We start from the raw sequence: 17029 nt of genomic DNA on the forward strand, positions 1-17029 counted from the left end.
AAATGTTTACCCCCAAAAAAAAATCAAAATTTCACCAGATGATAGCAGTAGCCCTTTGGCCACCTTGCCCTTAGCTTACTGTGAGAATTTTAGCCCACCCAATTTTCCGACATCACGACTGTAAATAAAGAAAGAAAGTTGGCAGTGGTTAGTGCGTGTGAGGCACAGTTCTGAGGTCGTCGGAACCTCCTGAGTGGGTTCAAATCCAGCTCCCGGCCTTACTGTGCGGAGTTTGTATGTTCTCCCCGTGCTTGCGTGGGTTTTCTCCGGGCACTCCGGTTTCCTCCCACATTCCAAAAACATGCATTTCAGGTGAATTGGCTAAATTGTCCCTAGGTGTGACTGAGCGAGTGAGTTGTCTGTCCCCGTGTGCCCTGCGATTGGCTGGCAACCAGTCCAGGGTGTCCCCTGCCCACTGCCCAATGATTGCTGGGATGGGCTCCAGCATTCCCGCGACCCTACTGAGGATAAGCGGTGCAGCTGATGAGATGAGTTGGCAATGAGGGTCACCGCTTCCAGGACAAGTGGAAATTGGAATGTTTTTTTTCTGCCTAATTTGCCAAGGTACTGCGGCTGTTTTCAAAGAATAATAAACGAGAACAGTAATTGACTGATAATAATATCAAATAAAAATGCTACAAAGGCGAGCTACGAGGTTGCGGCGCTCGTTGACATGCACTGCAAACCTTAGTGATCTGTTGTCTGCAGCCGAAACTGCTCTTCGAAGTAAACGACACACACACATCAATCACAAGCCCTCTGAGACGTTTTTTTCTCTCTTGTGATTGGTCAATATGCATAATTCACCATAGATTCCATGCTGTTGACTTTAAATTTTTAGGTATAAAAAAAGGTAAACATGTTTTCGTTTTTTATCTTTTTTTGTAGATTTGTTAATATTTTAAGTTACTGTATGTTTCCTATGTTTTTCAGGGATAAAGAAATATGTTTCACGATTAGCTTTTTTTGCATACAAAATAATAAGTTACTTTTGTAATTCATAGTTTATTTGTTGTTGCATTGAAAAGACAGCACTTTTAAATTAGATTTCGTTTTGGCGCGTGTTTAACCGAGATTCTGGCTCGCTACAGTTGCTTGATATAAAAAAAGTTTTAAAAAAAATGCTATTATATTTAGTGGAATAATATATATTTTTTTCAAATTATTAATTAGTTTTGTGCAAAATGTTACATTACTATTGGTAATATACAGATCAAAGGGATCCCAGAAACCTTTCCCCCACCCTTTTCTTTCTTTCTTTCTTTCTTTCTTTCTTTCTTTATTTTCTTGGTTTATTCTCTTTTAATTGAATCTCTTTTTTCTTTTTTTCTTTCCTTTTTTCTTTATTTCGCACGTTTTTTGATCATTTTTCTTTCCTTGTTTTCAATTTCACTTTTTCTTTTATTCTTTTTACCCATTTTTTGTTTTTTCCATTCTTTTAGTTTTTTTCTTTTAGTTCTCTACTTCTCTTGTTTCCTACACCAAGCACAAGCTTTTGACTTATTTCATACCCTTTTTTTCTGTGGTTTGTTCTTCTTTTTTCTAGGCTTTTGTATTCATTTTCTTCTTTTGATCCCTTTTTTCTCCTTTTTTTCTTTTATCTTTTTATTTTGTTTCTTATTTTCACTTTTTACTTCTTTTTCTTCTTCTGCCTTTTCCTACCTTTTCCTCACTCTCCTTTCCCCCTTTTTTTCTCATTTTGTCTCTTTCCCCCGGAAGTTTTACTTTGTTGGCATTTTTCCTTCTTTGTTTCTACCTTTTCCTTAGCTTTTTACAGTCTTGTTTTTTTTCTTCCCTTTCCTCTTTTTTAGCGTTTCTTTTATTTGTTTCTTATTTTGTTTCTTTTTTTCTCTAAGCTTTATACTTCTTTTTGGACTTTTATCTGTTCTTCTCTTTTCTCCTTTTCCCTTACTTTCATTCTTGTCCTTCTTTTGTTTCTTTCATTAATTTCAATCTCCCCTGCGCCCGCTTTCTAAGTAATTTCGTGTACAATATTACATAGTATTTGGTTGCATATGGATTAAAACAACAAAAACACTATAAAAAAACATTGGGAGCCAAAAGAGCCAACTCTTTTCAGTAACCCGACCTGAAAGAGCCGCTTCTCTAAAAAGGGGCCGAAATTTCCTCCGCTAGTGCCTGTTAGGCGTCACTGCGCATGTGCACAAGCGTCCACACGTGGTTCTCCGAAACCACGCACGCAGATCCGAGCGCTTTCAGAAATGGCGGACGGCAAGAGCAGCTATTCGCAGCCGCTACCTTGCGTTTTTTCGCCCAAACCACGCCAATATCTGGCCGTGTGCGCCCAGGACGGGAGACTACGAATATGGAACACAGATAGTAAAACACTTCACCAGGAATACGTGCCTTCAGCCCATTTAAGTGCCACTTGTACATGCATACATTGGGGACCATGCCGGATAGTCAAGGTACGTGAAGCTACCTTGCAGCTAGCTAATTGTGCTAACGCGGCCTAAACCTCAGCGCCCGCAACGCTGTTTTTAAACTTCTGAGATAGACGAGTAGTGACAACATTTGACAGAAAACACACAATGACATGGCAACTTTGATTTGTTACATTGACGTGTCTAGGGTCTAGTTCAGTACTGCGCCTAGTAGCCTGGTTAGCTGACTTCTAGCCTTCGCCAGCTGCACCAAACGCACATGTTAGTCCCACATGGGCATGTGTGATGAAAGTGAATTTAGCCCTTATGTTTTGCAATTGTTGGATAGTTTTACCAATTTACAATTAAAGCCACACAATTTCTGGTTGTCGAAGTAGTCATGTTCTCTCAAAACAATTTTTTTGTAGTTTAAAGAGTAACTTCGTTTTACCTCTATGGCGTTCATTACATGATGCTCCCCAAAACTCGTCACCGTCATTATATTCCTGATCTAAATTGATAGAACACTCAAAATTTAAATGTAACGACTTGCACTTTTAACATTGATGAATGTATACGTGTCACGTGACGTCGAAGGCTTTGCGTATTTTTATGGTTGAACAAGGCCATCCAAAATCAAAATGCTTGCTCCGCCGTAGTTTGTTTCCTTCACATCAGAATCTTCTTTATTTGCATTTGTTTGAACAACTCATCTTTACGAAGCTGGCGGCCAGTGGTACAAGTTTCAAGGGAACAATATACACTACAGAATCGTGTCTGAAATGTTAATAAAATACACAATAACAAGGACATGTTTAACTCAACACAAGAGGAGATCCTCAAGTATATGATAGTTAGTACAGCGGCATTGTTTATCACATTTAAACATTTTGCCCGGAAGAAATACCTACCTGATACAGCTTTATGAAGCGGTGTTACATTTATTATATACTGGACTGTCTCAGAAAATTAGAATATTGTGATAAAGTTCTTTATTTTCTGTAATGCAAATAAAAAAACAAAAATGTCATACATTCTGGATTCATTACACATCAACTAAACTATTTCAAGCCTTTTATTATTTGAATATTGCTGATTTTGGCTTACAGCTGAAAAAAACTCAAAAATCCTATCTCAAAATATTAGAATACTTCCTCAGACCAAGTAAAAAAATAATTTTATAACAGCAAAACTAAATCAAACATTTGAAAATGTCCATTGATGCACTCAGTACTTGGTTGGGAATCCTTTTGCACGGATTACTGCATCAATCCGGCGTGGCATGGAGGCAATCAGCCTGTGGCATTGCTGAGGTGTTATTGATGCCCAGGATGCTTCGATAGCGGCCTTCAGCTCATTTGCATTTGTAGGTCTGGTGTCTTTCATCTTCTTCTTAACTATACCCCACAAATTCTCAATGGGGTTCAGGTCAGGGGAATTAGCAGGCCAATCAAGGACAGTGATGCCATGGTCAGTGCACCAGTTACTGGTGGTTTTGGCACTGTGGGAAGGTGCCAGATCATGCTGGAAAATGAAATCCTCATCTCCATAGAGCTTTTCAGCAGATGGAAGCATGTAGTGCTCTAAAATCTCTTGGTACACAGTTGCATTTACTCTGGACTTGATGAAACACAGTGGACCAACACCAGCAGCTGACATGGCTCCCCAAACCATTGCTGACTGTGGGAACTTCACACTGGATTTCAAGCAACTTGGATTTTGCTCCTCTCCAGCCTTTCTCCAGACTCTGGCGCCTTGACTTCCAAATGAAATGCAAAACTTGCTTTCGTCTGAAAAGAGGACTTTGGACCACTCTGCAACTGTCCAGTGCTTCTTCTCCATAGCCCAAGTCAGACGCTTCTTCCGTTGTCTTGAGTTCAGAAGTGGCTTGACCATGGGAATACGGCTATTGTAGCCGTCTGTGAACTGTGGCTTTTGATACCTGGACTCCAGCTTCAGCCCACTGTCTTTGAAGCTCCCCCAAATTCTGGAAGCGGCTCTTCTTCACAATTTTGTTAAGGCTGCGGTCATCTCTCTTGGTTGTGCAGCGTTTCCGGCCACATTTTTCCCTTCCAACAGACTTTTTGTGGATATGCTTTGAAACTGCACTCTGTGAACAGCCTGCTCTTTGAGAAATTTCTTTTTGTGTCTTACCCTCCTGATGGAGGGTATCAATGATGGTCCTCTGGACAGCAGTCAGATCAGCAGTGATTTAGTTTACTGAACCAAGCTGAGTGTTTTTAAGGCTCAGGAAACCCTCGCAAGGTGTTTCGAGTTAATTAGATGATTCAGGTGATTAGTTGAATAGCCTACTTGTATACTTTTTCATGATATTCTAATATTTTGAGATAGGATTTTTGAGTTTTCTTAAGCTGTAAGCCAAATTCAGCAATATTCAAATAATAAAAGGCTTGAAATAGTTCAGTTGATGTGTAATGAATCCAGAATGTATGACATTTTTGTTTTTTTATTTGCATTACAGAAAATAAAGAACTTTATCACAATATTCTAATTTTCTGAGACAGTCCAGTATATATATATATATATATGGCAAAAAAAATGGCCATTTGATTAATTGATTCATTGACCTAAAATGGAAAGCTGAAAGGCGATGGAACTTAATTTTTGTTGTTAGAATTGTTTATCACATTTAAAGATTAAACTCTCAAACAATTCCCTTGATTGAAACTTTGAAAAGTGGTTTTACATCTCTGATATTTTTTGTTGATAATTGAAAAAATATATTTATTGATTCCATTATGTAACTTAATTGTTATGGCAGTTCATCAGGAGGTAGAGCGATCGTTTTAGGATTAAGGGAATCCCGGCTTGTCCGTGTTACATGCCGATGTGTCCTTGGGTAAGACACTGAAACCCCAACACCCCCAATAAGCAGGTTAGCGCCTTACATGGCTGCAAAGATCACGGCCGCTATTGGGAAATGTGAAGCACAATGTAAAGCGCTTTGGGAAGTCATTGACTTGAAAAGCGCTATATAAATGCAGATCATTTCAATTGGACCAATGGATAGATGAAACTTAATTATTAGTTTGCATTTAAATGCAAGGCATTGATTAACCCTTTATTGACCAAGTATCATGCCTGGAAGTCTTTTGTTGAAATCATGTTATGCTTGCTTACTCTTGGCCCCTTTTTTTAAGAACAACTCAAACTATTTCATTAGTGGTTTATCAATGCTCTGTCAGAAATCTATTATTTTTGAATGTTTTGTCAAATTGTTGATGTTAGGTCAAAAGCATCCTCCTCCATTGTCCTCTAATGTTTTAAAAAGGATAACCTCAAGACCATCAACACCAGCATGTGCGCTGACCAATATTGTTGAAAAAAATAGACAAGTATATTTAGGAGTCTGTCTGAGGCGTGTTCAGGAGAGTGAGTGATTGCTATCGCGAGCTATCGCTAGCTTCTGAACGGCCAGTGATTATTGAGCGCTCGCGTGCCCGAGTAATCACGGGAGAAAGACCGCTTACTTTGATTTCCAACATGGCGTCGACAGTGCAGAAGATGGAGGATCTCACCCTGACGAGTGCTGTTGGCGATGAAATATATCGTCTTACATTGCCTGGTAATGTTTGTGAACAATGCAAGACAGGTATGACCCTTCCACTGCGTTTAGGATAACCTTAACTGTGTCAATATGCGAATTGTCGCTCATATCAGCCAACTCGCTCAAAGCAAGCTGTAGAACGAAATCCATTGTACTGTCGTCGGCCATTTTGGATCAGTAAGGCAATCACAGTGAGCGATTACAACCGTTCAGCAGTGCGTGGCAAGCGATTAACAAGAGACTACATGTCTGATCACTCTCCTGAACACGCCTCAGGTAATCTACTGGTCTATTGATCATACGTCTAAAATGAACAAATTTACAATGTTTTTCAGGAGGGCCCTCAGAGGAAAAAGAGGAAATCGGAGCCAGGGCAGCAGGAGGAAAAGGCTGACCTGTTGGCAATGGGCACGGTGACTGGCACTGTGCTCATATACAGTGCGGCTAAGGGAGCTCTCCAGTGTACCCTGGTGAGTCTCCAAATCAATGTCAAGCAAAACTTAAATTCTCGAGATTGAAAATATTCAGTAAATTGAATGGTTGACATTTGTTGAAATTTGAAATATCAAAAAGGCAGTGGTGACCCGTTATACAGGCATCCACACTTCGGTATATGAAGCAACATGCAGTTCAACTGGCTACCACTAAAGACCGCTCGCTGGTTATAATTCTTTGCTGACAACATCAACTCGTCCTGTATGCGCATACAAACTGCTAAGGCCAAAAAAATTGTGGTGTGAAAATATTTTGCGGGTATGTTCATTTAAAGTTAATTGAATGCTAAGTGTGTAGTAGGTGTTTGCATATCATCAACATCAACAGTCTCTCACACACACACACTTGTCAACCTCCGCCAATTGCTCCCATTATTAAGTATTGCAAATCCCCCCATTAGACAATAATAAGTGCAAGTGCAAGTCACATTTATATAGCCCTTAATCACAAAAAAATGTCTTAAAGGACTGCACAGGATTACAATTACAAAGTTACACAATTACCTAAACTTAAACCAGCAAGGAACAACTCAAAAACCTCAGTGTGAGGAAAAAAGAGAAACCTTGAGAAAGGACCTCACATGTGGTAATCCCCCTTCCAGGATTGACCAGGGTGAATTACAATTAGCATTACTGTACACATAATAGTAAACATTAGGTAAGATGTTGAAGATGTCCGGAAAGAGCATGACACCAACGACACCCCCAGCCTGTAAACTTGGTCCAGAAAGTCTATGACGGCCACGACGCTGCTTCCCATCTCTGCCAGCTGGCAAATGCAGGGGTTGACATGCTTCAGGTCGGACGCTGGTTGGCTGACTCATCTCAAATCGTCCTTCTCCTTCATATCAGCCAGGCAGGCGTCGAAAAAAAAAACAGGACAAAACAGAATATGAGGTGGGCATCAATCATACGCTTTGGAATAGAAGTGTGTCTTAAGCCTTGATTTAAAAACTTCCGTTGAGGTTGCAGATCTTATCTCCAGAGACAACACAACTTGCCAACTATTTATTCATTGTGGGGTCGACCATGTAGAATACTTCGACAATATTAGTGATCTACGATGGCGTTGACAAATGATCTGGTGAGATTATTTAAAAAAAAAACATACAATAAATGGCAAAATACAGTTGTCAGGTATTGATCTGTGATTCCTCCTTGCACCGCCCCTTCCTCTGCAGCACATGCACACATTTGTAACAGGACTCGTAATAAACTCACAATTTATTTCATTGGTATCTTACATATCTTATAACAGAATTTTTCAAGTTGAATTACTGTTTGAATAAGTTTTAGTGATTTGAAAGATGTGTTTTATAGCTTTTTAGGTTTCACTTGTAAGTTATTGGGAGGACTGGAGTGGAACAATTATTTTAAAATTATTTCTTATCCAAAAATTTGCTTAATGCTCGAGCAATTTGAGCTATGAGGACGAGCCTGGGACTAAATAAGGCTGTCAGAAGAGGTGTACCCATCTATTCAATATTAACAAATTTTATCTAACTCTGTTGTTCCTTATTCTTTTAGGACGGGGGCCATAGCGGAGGAGTTAATTGTGTTCATTGGCACCCTGAAGACAGTTTATTGTACAGTGGCTCAGATGACACACACATTGTGGAATGGGACCTACAGACAGGAAAGACGAGGAGGTCAGTTTGATATATGGGTGGACATCTAAATGATGCCGGGGAGACATGTTGTTTTATTTAGGTCCACTCAGAGATCTCAAATATTGCTGTTCCACATTTTTTGGGCCAGAATTGATGCATCAACCTGATTTTGTAAGATACGACATCATAATTTGTCAAAATATTTTATTTTGAAACTTTCTTTTCTCAGTGCATGGGGAAAACAAATCTCTGAACGACATGTGATTTAAATAAATCCTCCATATTAAACACCAAATGGACTTGGTTGTCACCCATATTTTCAGTTGTAGCCTTTTGCAACTGAGGAACTTACCAACAATTGGATATTTCATATGATTCTCATGTTATCAACTATAACTAAGCCAAATTTGGAGACAGGGTCATTAATTTCAAATTTTGAAGAGAATGCAAGCCCTTCAACATTTCCTTTCTTTGAGATAAGAAGGATAACAAAAGTTGTGCACCTTGCAAAGTAGTGCATTCTTTAACTCTACAGAGTAAGGTAAGTTGTATTGATGTGTGAGAGAATGTAAACACAAAACCTGTTTAGGGAGTACTCTCAGAATGTGAGTCGAGGGGTTACAGTATGTTAGACTATATGTGTGATTTTGTGTGAGTACTTACGCTTCTCAAAGGTCTGGGGTTCTCTAAAGCCAATTCAGAAATGTCAAAGTTTCAATTGTAAAATACGCCAAATAACACGAAAAATTTAGTTTTATAAAGGGTGAAACTAAAAAACAAATCTGTCTACCCGGAGACTTAAAGTGGGCACCGGACCCTGTGCAGGCCTCTATACACAAACCTTTTCTCATTCAAGTACAAGAATGTTGAAGTTTGTCTCCTGTAATGTTTACTGGGGAACACAAAATGCCTGCTGTGCCACACTAATATATAAACTTCCCGAAAGAGTTCGAGTGACAGCCGGCCGAACTGTATTTTATTTTTTGTCAGAAAGTGTATGAGTGTATGCAATAACACACTACATTATTCATGACATTATTTTACTTAAAATAAGGGATATTATGTACATATTTTAAAGGCAGAACGATCACACCAAATAGATGTGGCGAGTGGATGTCTCCACTTAATCATTTATTACTTAGCCTTTTATCAATGAATGAAAGTTGGGGTTTACATTACAACTTCTGGGTGTAGGCGGAAGTTTGAACAGGCCTCAGCTTCATTAATGATTGACGCACAGCATCAAAAATGTGTCATTTGCAAACTCTGAAACGTTTAAAAAAAAATACATCAAATCATCATACTTTTAAGTTTCAGATACCGAAGTAATCATTTGTACAGACGCCGCCCGAGTACGAAGGAGTTAGGTTCCGGGCGATCGTTCGTAAGTTGAATTTGTTAATAACTTGCTTCAGTGCTATATTTTGTATGTTTATGGTTTATATAAGCATTTTTAAGGCTTTTATACGTAACCTGTATTGTTTTGTACTAAAAATGAACATTTAATAAAATAATATGCTCTATAAAGATAAAGTGAAGTTTTACTTACTTTTTGGACTTGCGCTACCTCCTCCGTGGTAAAAAGTGGCCGAGGAAAGCGTTGACAGTTTTCTCAAACGCATCAAGCTTTCTTATCCCCCTTCTTTACACTTTACACCAACCATATTAAATGGATGAACGAGATATTACAATAAAAACGTCAAAGTTCTTACACACTAGCGATACAGTACATGCTCTTATGATTACACACGAACCAGGAAGTAGAAGCCAGATTCCTTCTTCGTTGTGGATGCTGGGTGACCTCTCACAGCGCCATGCGGTGGGAAGAAACACGACAGTACTGTCCTCTACTTGGAATAAGCTGCACACAATACAAAATCTTACTTACAGCAATGTTCGGATATTTTTCGATAACCTGAAAAAAATGATCGTATCTGCCGGAATCCGTAAATCGAATGTACGTAAGTCGGGAGGCGTCTGCACTCCACAAACTGGTGTTTGTGTTATTTTGAGGGTTTTGTAGTATATATTAACTGAATTGGAAATTCAATTCGTGCTTTGTTTTGTAAAGAAAATTTACTATTATAACCCGTGTGTTCAAATATTAGTAAAGGAAACATTTTTGAAAATAAAGCTTTGTTGATCGTTTCGTAATCATGAAGCACTCAGATTACCACCAACTTTTCTAGGGGCCCCTTCCTCTGCAGTCATAAGTGTTCACACATCTTTTTTGTAAAGATAATATTTTATCGCGCATGATATTTTGAAGCAAATGCATGATGTTTTTGCAACAATCAAGCAATACTCAAGATAACGATTCTGAAAGGCCACCATAATTTTCAAAGCACTGCATGTTGAATTTTCAAAACTTGGGAACATTAGACTTGTTTGCATTAAGGACCCAAACTGAGTACTTTATTCCCAGGAAGAGGCTTTTCAAAGGCTCTTACAACTTTTGTTTTAATTCCTCCATTTAATTTCAAATATGCTTAGCACCCCCCAACTCAATTTGAATAGAGAGAAAGATTATTTGACCTCGATAATTGTGATAAACCTTTAACAATCTATTGAAGCAAATAACTAAAAAAATACATTTATTTTTTGGGATGGTTTTAGCTGTAAGAGCGGGATTCTTTCATTATTCTAAGTTGCCAAGCCGTGTCATAATCTTAACAAAGTAACAATCCTTCATAGTACTGTCATATTCAAGAAAAATTTAAATGTGTGTGTTATACTTGAAACAAAACGATTTTGCCGTCGCATCAATTTTAAATTATATAATAAAGACAATGGTGCGTGTTATTACACTTTTCATGTTTAATATGATCAATCACTCCTGTTTCTAAATATCAGCATAGCGGTTTTGAAATGGATTTTGTTTATCCCTTGCCCCTCAAAACCACTATCCCTAATTTAAATGAGAAACTTTGAAGGGACCCGACATGACCACAAAAAAATTGGGCGTAAAGTTTCTGTTTATTGTTGTATTTTTCCCTTTCGTTCCTGTAACCGAGGGTATTGTCCGTGTTTTAGAGGAATGGTAGTTTTCTCAGTTTGACACTCCTTGTGAGTTTAGATCAGCCATCTACTTACCCACACTTTTGTGGTTATAAGCCATTAATTTTCATACAAGATGTATCTGCAGTTTGAATTTTTCATACATTCTTACTTTGTTGCTGCTTGATAAGTCTTTAGGAGCTGTCAATACGATTAAGTCTATGTCTAATTGGGGTTTCAAGACAATATGCGAGCTACTAAACACAAGCCTGATTGTTGTTGACAGTAAGTGGAAGGCAGACCGCGCTGCAGTTACCAGTTTGTGTGTGAGCCCGGATGGTAAACTGCTACTTTCAGCTGGACAGACCATCAAGATGTGGGATTTGGACACCAAGGAGATTTACAGGGTGATACTTTCTGTCTTGACGTTGTCTTCCTACATACACTCCCAACAAAGGACACATTTTATATTCTACCAGATTCCTACAGTTACGATTTACCATTTGTGTGTTTCATTTTCATTCCAGAAATTCACTGGCCACTCCTCTGCTGTGACGACCCTCCGCTTTGCTACCACAAGGCCACCAGACAGCAACAGTAGTCTCTATTTTCTATCTGGTGCTGCTCACAATCGACTGCTTAGCGTATGGTATGTACACATGTAGTGTCTTGCCCGTTACGTTGCAGTTTGTCACACGATAATTCTGCTGTGGTTTAATTTGGATATTATTTCACTCCAGGCAAGTTAAAGAAAATGGCAAGGACAAGAACTCGGTGGTGTCGTTTGTACTTTCGGATGAGCCTCAACATATTGACCTTGTCGCATCCAAAAGCAAGGAGCAGGTAATAAAAGCAAAAATACAACCTCACAGAATACAGTGGAACCTCGGTTCTCAACCATAATCCGTTCCAGAACCCTGTATGAAAACCGGTTTGTTTGATCACCGAAATCATTTTTCCCATTAAAAGTAATCGTTTTAATCCGTTCCAACACCCTGAATGTTTACCATGAACGTAAACATGAAGCTAGCCCAGGCTAATCGTACGTTCGCGTTAGCGTAATCTTCCGTACGAAAGATTACGCTAACATGAATGTGTAAAAATAAAAAAACAGGTAGTTTACACGTCATTTAGCACCCGGGTCTCCACAAAAAGTGGTGAGCGGTTAAAGGATAAAGAAAATAATTATGAATAGGGTTTCTTACCTTTGTGGTGGTCTGCAGAAGCCATGCTCTATTCCCTCGAAAGAAGGGAAACTCACACAACTTCTTCATTTTGCTTTTATTTATTTCTTAAATGCAATAGTTGTACACACTACTCTTCTTTTTTCACCTGTAGCAACTTTGCAGCTTGCACCGACCTTCTTCTGAGGCATAATTAGGGGCTAAAACACTCCGTTCACGATATTAAAAGCGAAAAGAAGTGCGCGCGCACGTCCTAACAGTTCTTCACGAGGTGTGGGGGCAATCAACACGATCTACACCCGTACGCCACTCAGCATCGCACCCTAGCGTACAGGCGTTCGGACTCCGATTTTTTTTGAACGGAAAGCAAAGCAAGAATTTCTCAATTTTTTGGTCGAGAACAGATTTGTTCGAACTGAGAGGCGTTCGAAAACCGAGGTTCCACTGTACATTGATTATGTTAGGATGTCTGCAATGATGTTTTAATCTTTTTGGTTTTAGACAAAATGCAAGTGTTGTATGTTTTCTTTACAGGCTGTGAGGTTAGCAGTGGTGTCTAAAGATGGACAGCTCCATCTCTTTGAGCACTTTTTAAATGGGTAAGCCATGGATGCATTCATTATATATTTTTACCGATATTAGTGCATTTTTTAAAAGTGTACCTGTTTTGCAGCTAAACAACAATTAGGTTATTTTCCTTATTTTTCTAAAAGCCTTTATATCTCGTAATCTAAAAACAAAGCTTTAATTGGAATAAACCTCATATTAAGTGCCAGTGATGGCACATAATCACTCTTCTGGAGTCTATGAAACTGGGATATTATTCTGTAGGGATGTTTAAAGGCGTACTTCAACAAATTAGGGCTGGACGTTATAGCCCAACAATAAAACTTGAGGATTATGATGTTTATCAATTTTAAGCAGTAAGCCACACAGGATACACATTTATATGAATTAGTTGTTTTGATTAAAATAAACCCCATCCACAATGTTCAGACAATTTGTTAAGTCATAGTTGGTGAAAAACACTCATAAATGTTACTCATTTGCTGGAATGCAACAACATTTAATTCACCAGCACCGGTTTTGAGTATTTAAAACATGACTCTACTGTTGATTTGGCAAGTTTTTAAATGGACATGTTAGTCAAATTATTTTGATCAATTGCCCAGCTTTACTACCAGTGTTAGAGAGTGGGAAGGTGAGAGGAGAGAGAGTGGGAAAGGTGAGATGGCACAACATTCATTTGGACAGGTAACTTAAAATTAGTTTTACCTGGTTATATCAGTATCAGAAATTATTTTCCCCCCATTTTATTAACACTCCACTTATTGTAACATGAATATTTTGTTTGTTTGTTTGTTTGTTTGTACATGATTCAATTGTTTGTTTGTTTGTACATGATTCAAATTGAATCTTTTCTTCCGGCGCCGTCACGAATGGCAGCCACTCCAGCAGCTCCCGTGTTATTTTCGATTGTTCTCGATTGTTCTCAGCTCAGGGATGCTGCTGGAAATGTGAATTTCCCTTCGGGGATGAACAAAGTATCTATCTATCTATCTACATTTTATTCAAAACTGACCCTCAGAAATTTTCAGGTCAGTTACCAAATAAAATGGCGAAATGCCATCAGCCAATTTGTGTCTTAAGACCCGAGAGACATATTTATACTAGTTATGTGTTGTCTTGTAGCATTATTTATACAACCAAGGTTTGAAACTTGCTTTAGCTCACCAACTAGTACATTTCCAGTTTTTACAAGCCATAGCTATATTTTGGCTTGGAAGCAAGCAATGTCAATTTGCAAATTCACCATGATGATAAGTGCACACCTCATAGAGGGATATTTCCTCGTTTTTTTGGGATAGGCCATTAGTTTTGAGGTCTCGATTGTGATGACCGAGCCATTGTTAGAAGCCTTGCACGCACGGTCTTATGTGCTGGTCTGTTATTTAATATCCTTCGTGGAAATACACTTTTGAATTTGTGGATTCCTAATGCACCATTGCAAGTGAAATAGATGAGTCTACTTGTCACTGCAGGCCATGCAAGAAGCCCCTGTCACCTTCCTGCACGGTGCAGATGTCTGATACGAATGATTCCCCATTGCCAGTCCATCTCCTTGCAGCTGCCCTGGTTGAGGAGTCTCGGACTGTGATGTTGGCATATGGCAGCTATCTACAGCCTGTCATAGAGAGAGTGGTGAGTGTAAGCTGTTGCCTAATGGCGTAGTCAACATTTCTTATGGCTGAAAAGATATTCATTCACCCCAACACTTTCTCTTTTTTTGGGTGCATTACAGGACATCAACACTGCTGATAAGCATGTTTGCTTAACACGGAATATTCAGACCACGTTGTCCCTTTCCATCGCATCGACTATTACCAAGGTAGCCAATGTGGATTTTGCATGCATATTTTATTTGTTGCAGTGCATTGTCTGAATTGGAATGACACAACTTTGCCCTTTTAAAACGTGAGAAATAGGGCTGCACGATTAACCGAAATCTAATTAAAATTGCGATGTGACGTAGTGCGATCGTGCAATCGCATAACCCTGTGCTTTTTTCTCAAGGATTTATTGACAGCAAACCCTGGTAAATGAGATGTCACTAGTAATAACCCTTGGATGCATGAGTGGGATCAAAAATGACCCCACGGGTTGTTGTTCTTTAACATCTTTTAAAATAAAAAAAGGTCTAATACTGTTCTATTCCTCCTAAAGCATGTGTGTCACATGATGCCAAGAAACACCCCCCCCCCACCTAGTATTGACCCCACTCACGGAAAAGTGTATGTACCAGTAGGTCATGCATTCAAGTACTTACAAAAGAACAAAACAATCACAGAATATGCACTTTCCTTTGAAAATCAAAAATCACATTAATATTGCAATACTGGTCTAATAATTCGCAATTAGGTTTCTTCCCAAAATCGTGCAGCCCTGTTGGGAATCGTCCATCTAGTTTCTTAGAAAGTTTTGAACCAATAATATTGAAATCTGAAGTAACACAACAAAATCAATGCTACAAGCAAACGAGCCACATCAGTATAGTTATTGCTAATAAAATCTTAATTGACAATCATTCTAATCCTGATTGTTGATAACTATTCGGAAGTTATATTTGCCTAAAAAGAGATTAAATGTGGGGGTTTCTACCGGTTGCTTACATAACCAAAAGTGATGGCTATAAGTTGCTACAAGCAAATCAATACACTGTCGCGAAAAAAAAATTGCCCTCTACTTAATTTCTGTTTTTTTGCATATTTACCACTCACAAAGATCATCAAAACGATTTTATATCACACGGAGACAGAAAATGCAAAATGCCGTTCTGAAAACCTATCTGGCCCTGTATGAACGAGTCATTGCCTTACATTGTTTTGTGCTCTAATAAATAGAATTAACATTTCAAAACTGCAAATTTTATTTCTTTAAGTTCTTTGTGAATGATATTATATTGGTTTGGTGAATGATACGTATGTTAAGAAATCAGGAAGGTGGGTGAAAAATTCACAGCACTGTATGTTGGTAACTGTTGTTTGAACTATTAAAGTAGTTTACACCTCTCCAAAAGAAAAACTTTGTGTATACATATGTGGGTGATTGTTTTTAATGTTATTTTTTTAATGTAACAATGATGACAAAAACGGAAAATTCGCTTGGGCCATTGTACCACGCCTAAGCGCGGTTGCGGTTAGTTAGTCTTTATTTTAGAAGTAGCAAGAGCCTAATCAATTCATGCGCAAGCACGGCACAGATCCGTAGTTGGGCACACTTTGGAGAGGTGGGGCAGAGTGCAGTACCATTGCCTGCACATTCGCACAGCCACTGGTTTAGTCGCCGCAAAAAAACCCACTCCCGTATTTACGACCATAAGGCGCACATAAGTCTGATTTTCTTCAAATTTTGAGTTGCGCCCTGTGTGTGATGTAAAGTGGTGGGTGTAGACAAGCTTGGTGGCTGAGTCATACCCAGTGATTTGAAAGTTATTGTGCTACGGGAGGCTAAACATAGTGGCCCCTTAAAATATTAATAAAATCCCAAACCGTACTTTCCTTCATTGAATGCTTTCCATGTTTTCATCCGCCATGGTGTGTTGAATTTTGCACCACGCGGAAGAGCATGGTAAACGAGCAGCAGCAAGAGATATGAAGATTAAGAAATCAATAGTTCACAAGTAGGGGAAGCTGAAAAAACAAACTCGGACAAGTTTTACTTTGTGTTTTACCTGGTAATCAATATTTGAATAAATCACAACCAAACTCAGTATTGCTCGCGCGTGAGTGCAGCGTCTTCACATGTCTCTCCAGTAAATCTTTTTACTTTTAGTGTTCTTTTATCCCTCATCTTTTCTTTGATAAATACTTGCTCGGCAACAATCACCCTCAGTCGCCAGGAACTTATTAACCTGGGTCTAAGATTAGACTTCGACTCATTTCACGACTACAACAACATCCCAAAGGACATACAAAGACCACCGGGATCTCCCTGGGTGATCTGCCCGCCCGTCAAGCGACAGACGGCGGAGGGAATGTAAGCAAAAACGAGGCTCTCGGGAGGCCTAACGGAGAAGCTAAGAAGGCGACCACACCGACAAGTGCTTCAGAGTATTTTCCTGACCAATGCCAGATCCATCATTCACAAAATCAGTGAACTTGAGCTGCGGATAGCTGCCAACAGCTTCGTACAGAATTGCAGTATTTTTGTGATCACGGAGTCTTGGCTTGACCCGCGTATCCCCGACGCTGCAGTCCAGCTAGCAGGCCGCACGCTATGCCGACACGACCGC

General features: G+C 39.1%; 1 protein-coding gene across 1 annotated transcript in view; it reads left to right on the plus strand.

Moving 5' to 3' along the window:
- Positions 1–2151: 2151 nt before the first annotated feature.
- wdr43 (WD repeat domain 43) overlaps positions 2152–17029 on the plus strand; it is a 29231-nt gene continuing 14353 nt past the window's right edge. The window contains exons 1-9 of the mRNA XM_088353704.1: positions 2152–2429; positions 6288–6422; positions 7974–8095; positions 11340–11460; positions 11581–11702; positions 11794–11896; positions 12772–12836; positions 14280–14439; positions 14540–14626. Coding sequence (XP_088209830.1) covers positions 2223–2429; positions 6288–6422; positions 7974–8095; positions 11340–11460; positions 11581–11702; positions 11794–11896; positions 12772–12836; positions 14280–14439; positions 14540–14626 — 1122 coding nt within the window. The 5' untranslated portion in view covers positions 2152–2222. The remainder of the gene's footprint in view (positions 2430–6287; positions 6423–7973; positions 8096–11339; positions 11461–11580; positions 11703–11793; positions 11897–12771; positions 12837–14279; positions 14440–14539; positions 14627–17029) is intronic.

Source organism: Urocampus carinirostris, chromosome 15, assembly GCF_059441175.1.
Source record: "Urocampus carinirostris isolate Australia breed hairy pipefish chromosome 15, RoL_Ucar_1.0, whole genome shotgun sequence".
NCBI lineage: Eukaryota > Metazoa > Chordata > Actinopteri > Syngnathiformes > Syngnathidae > Urocampus > Urocampus carinirostris.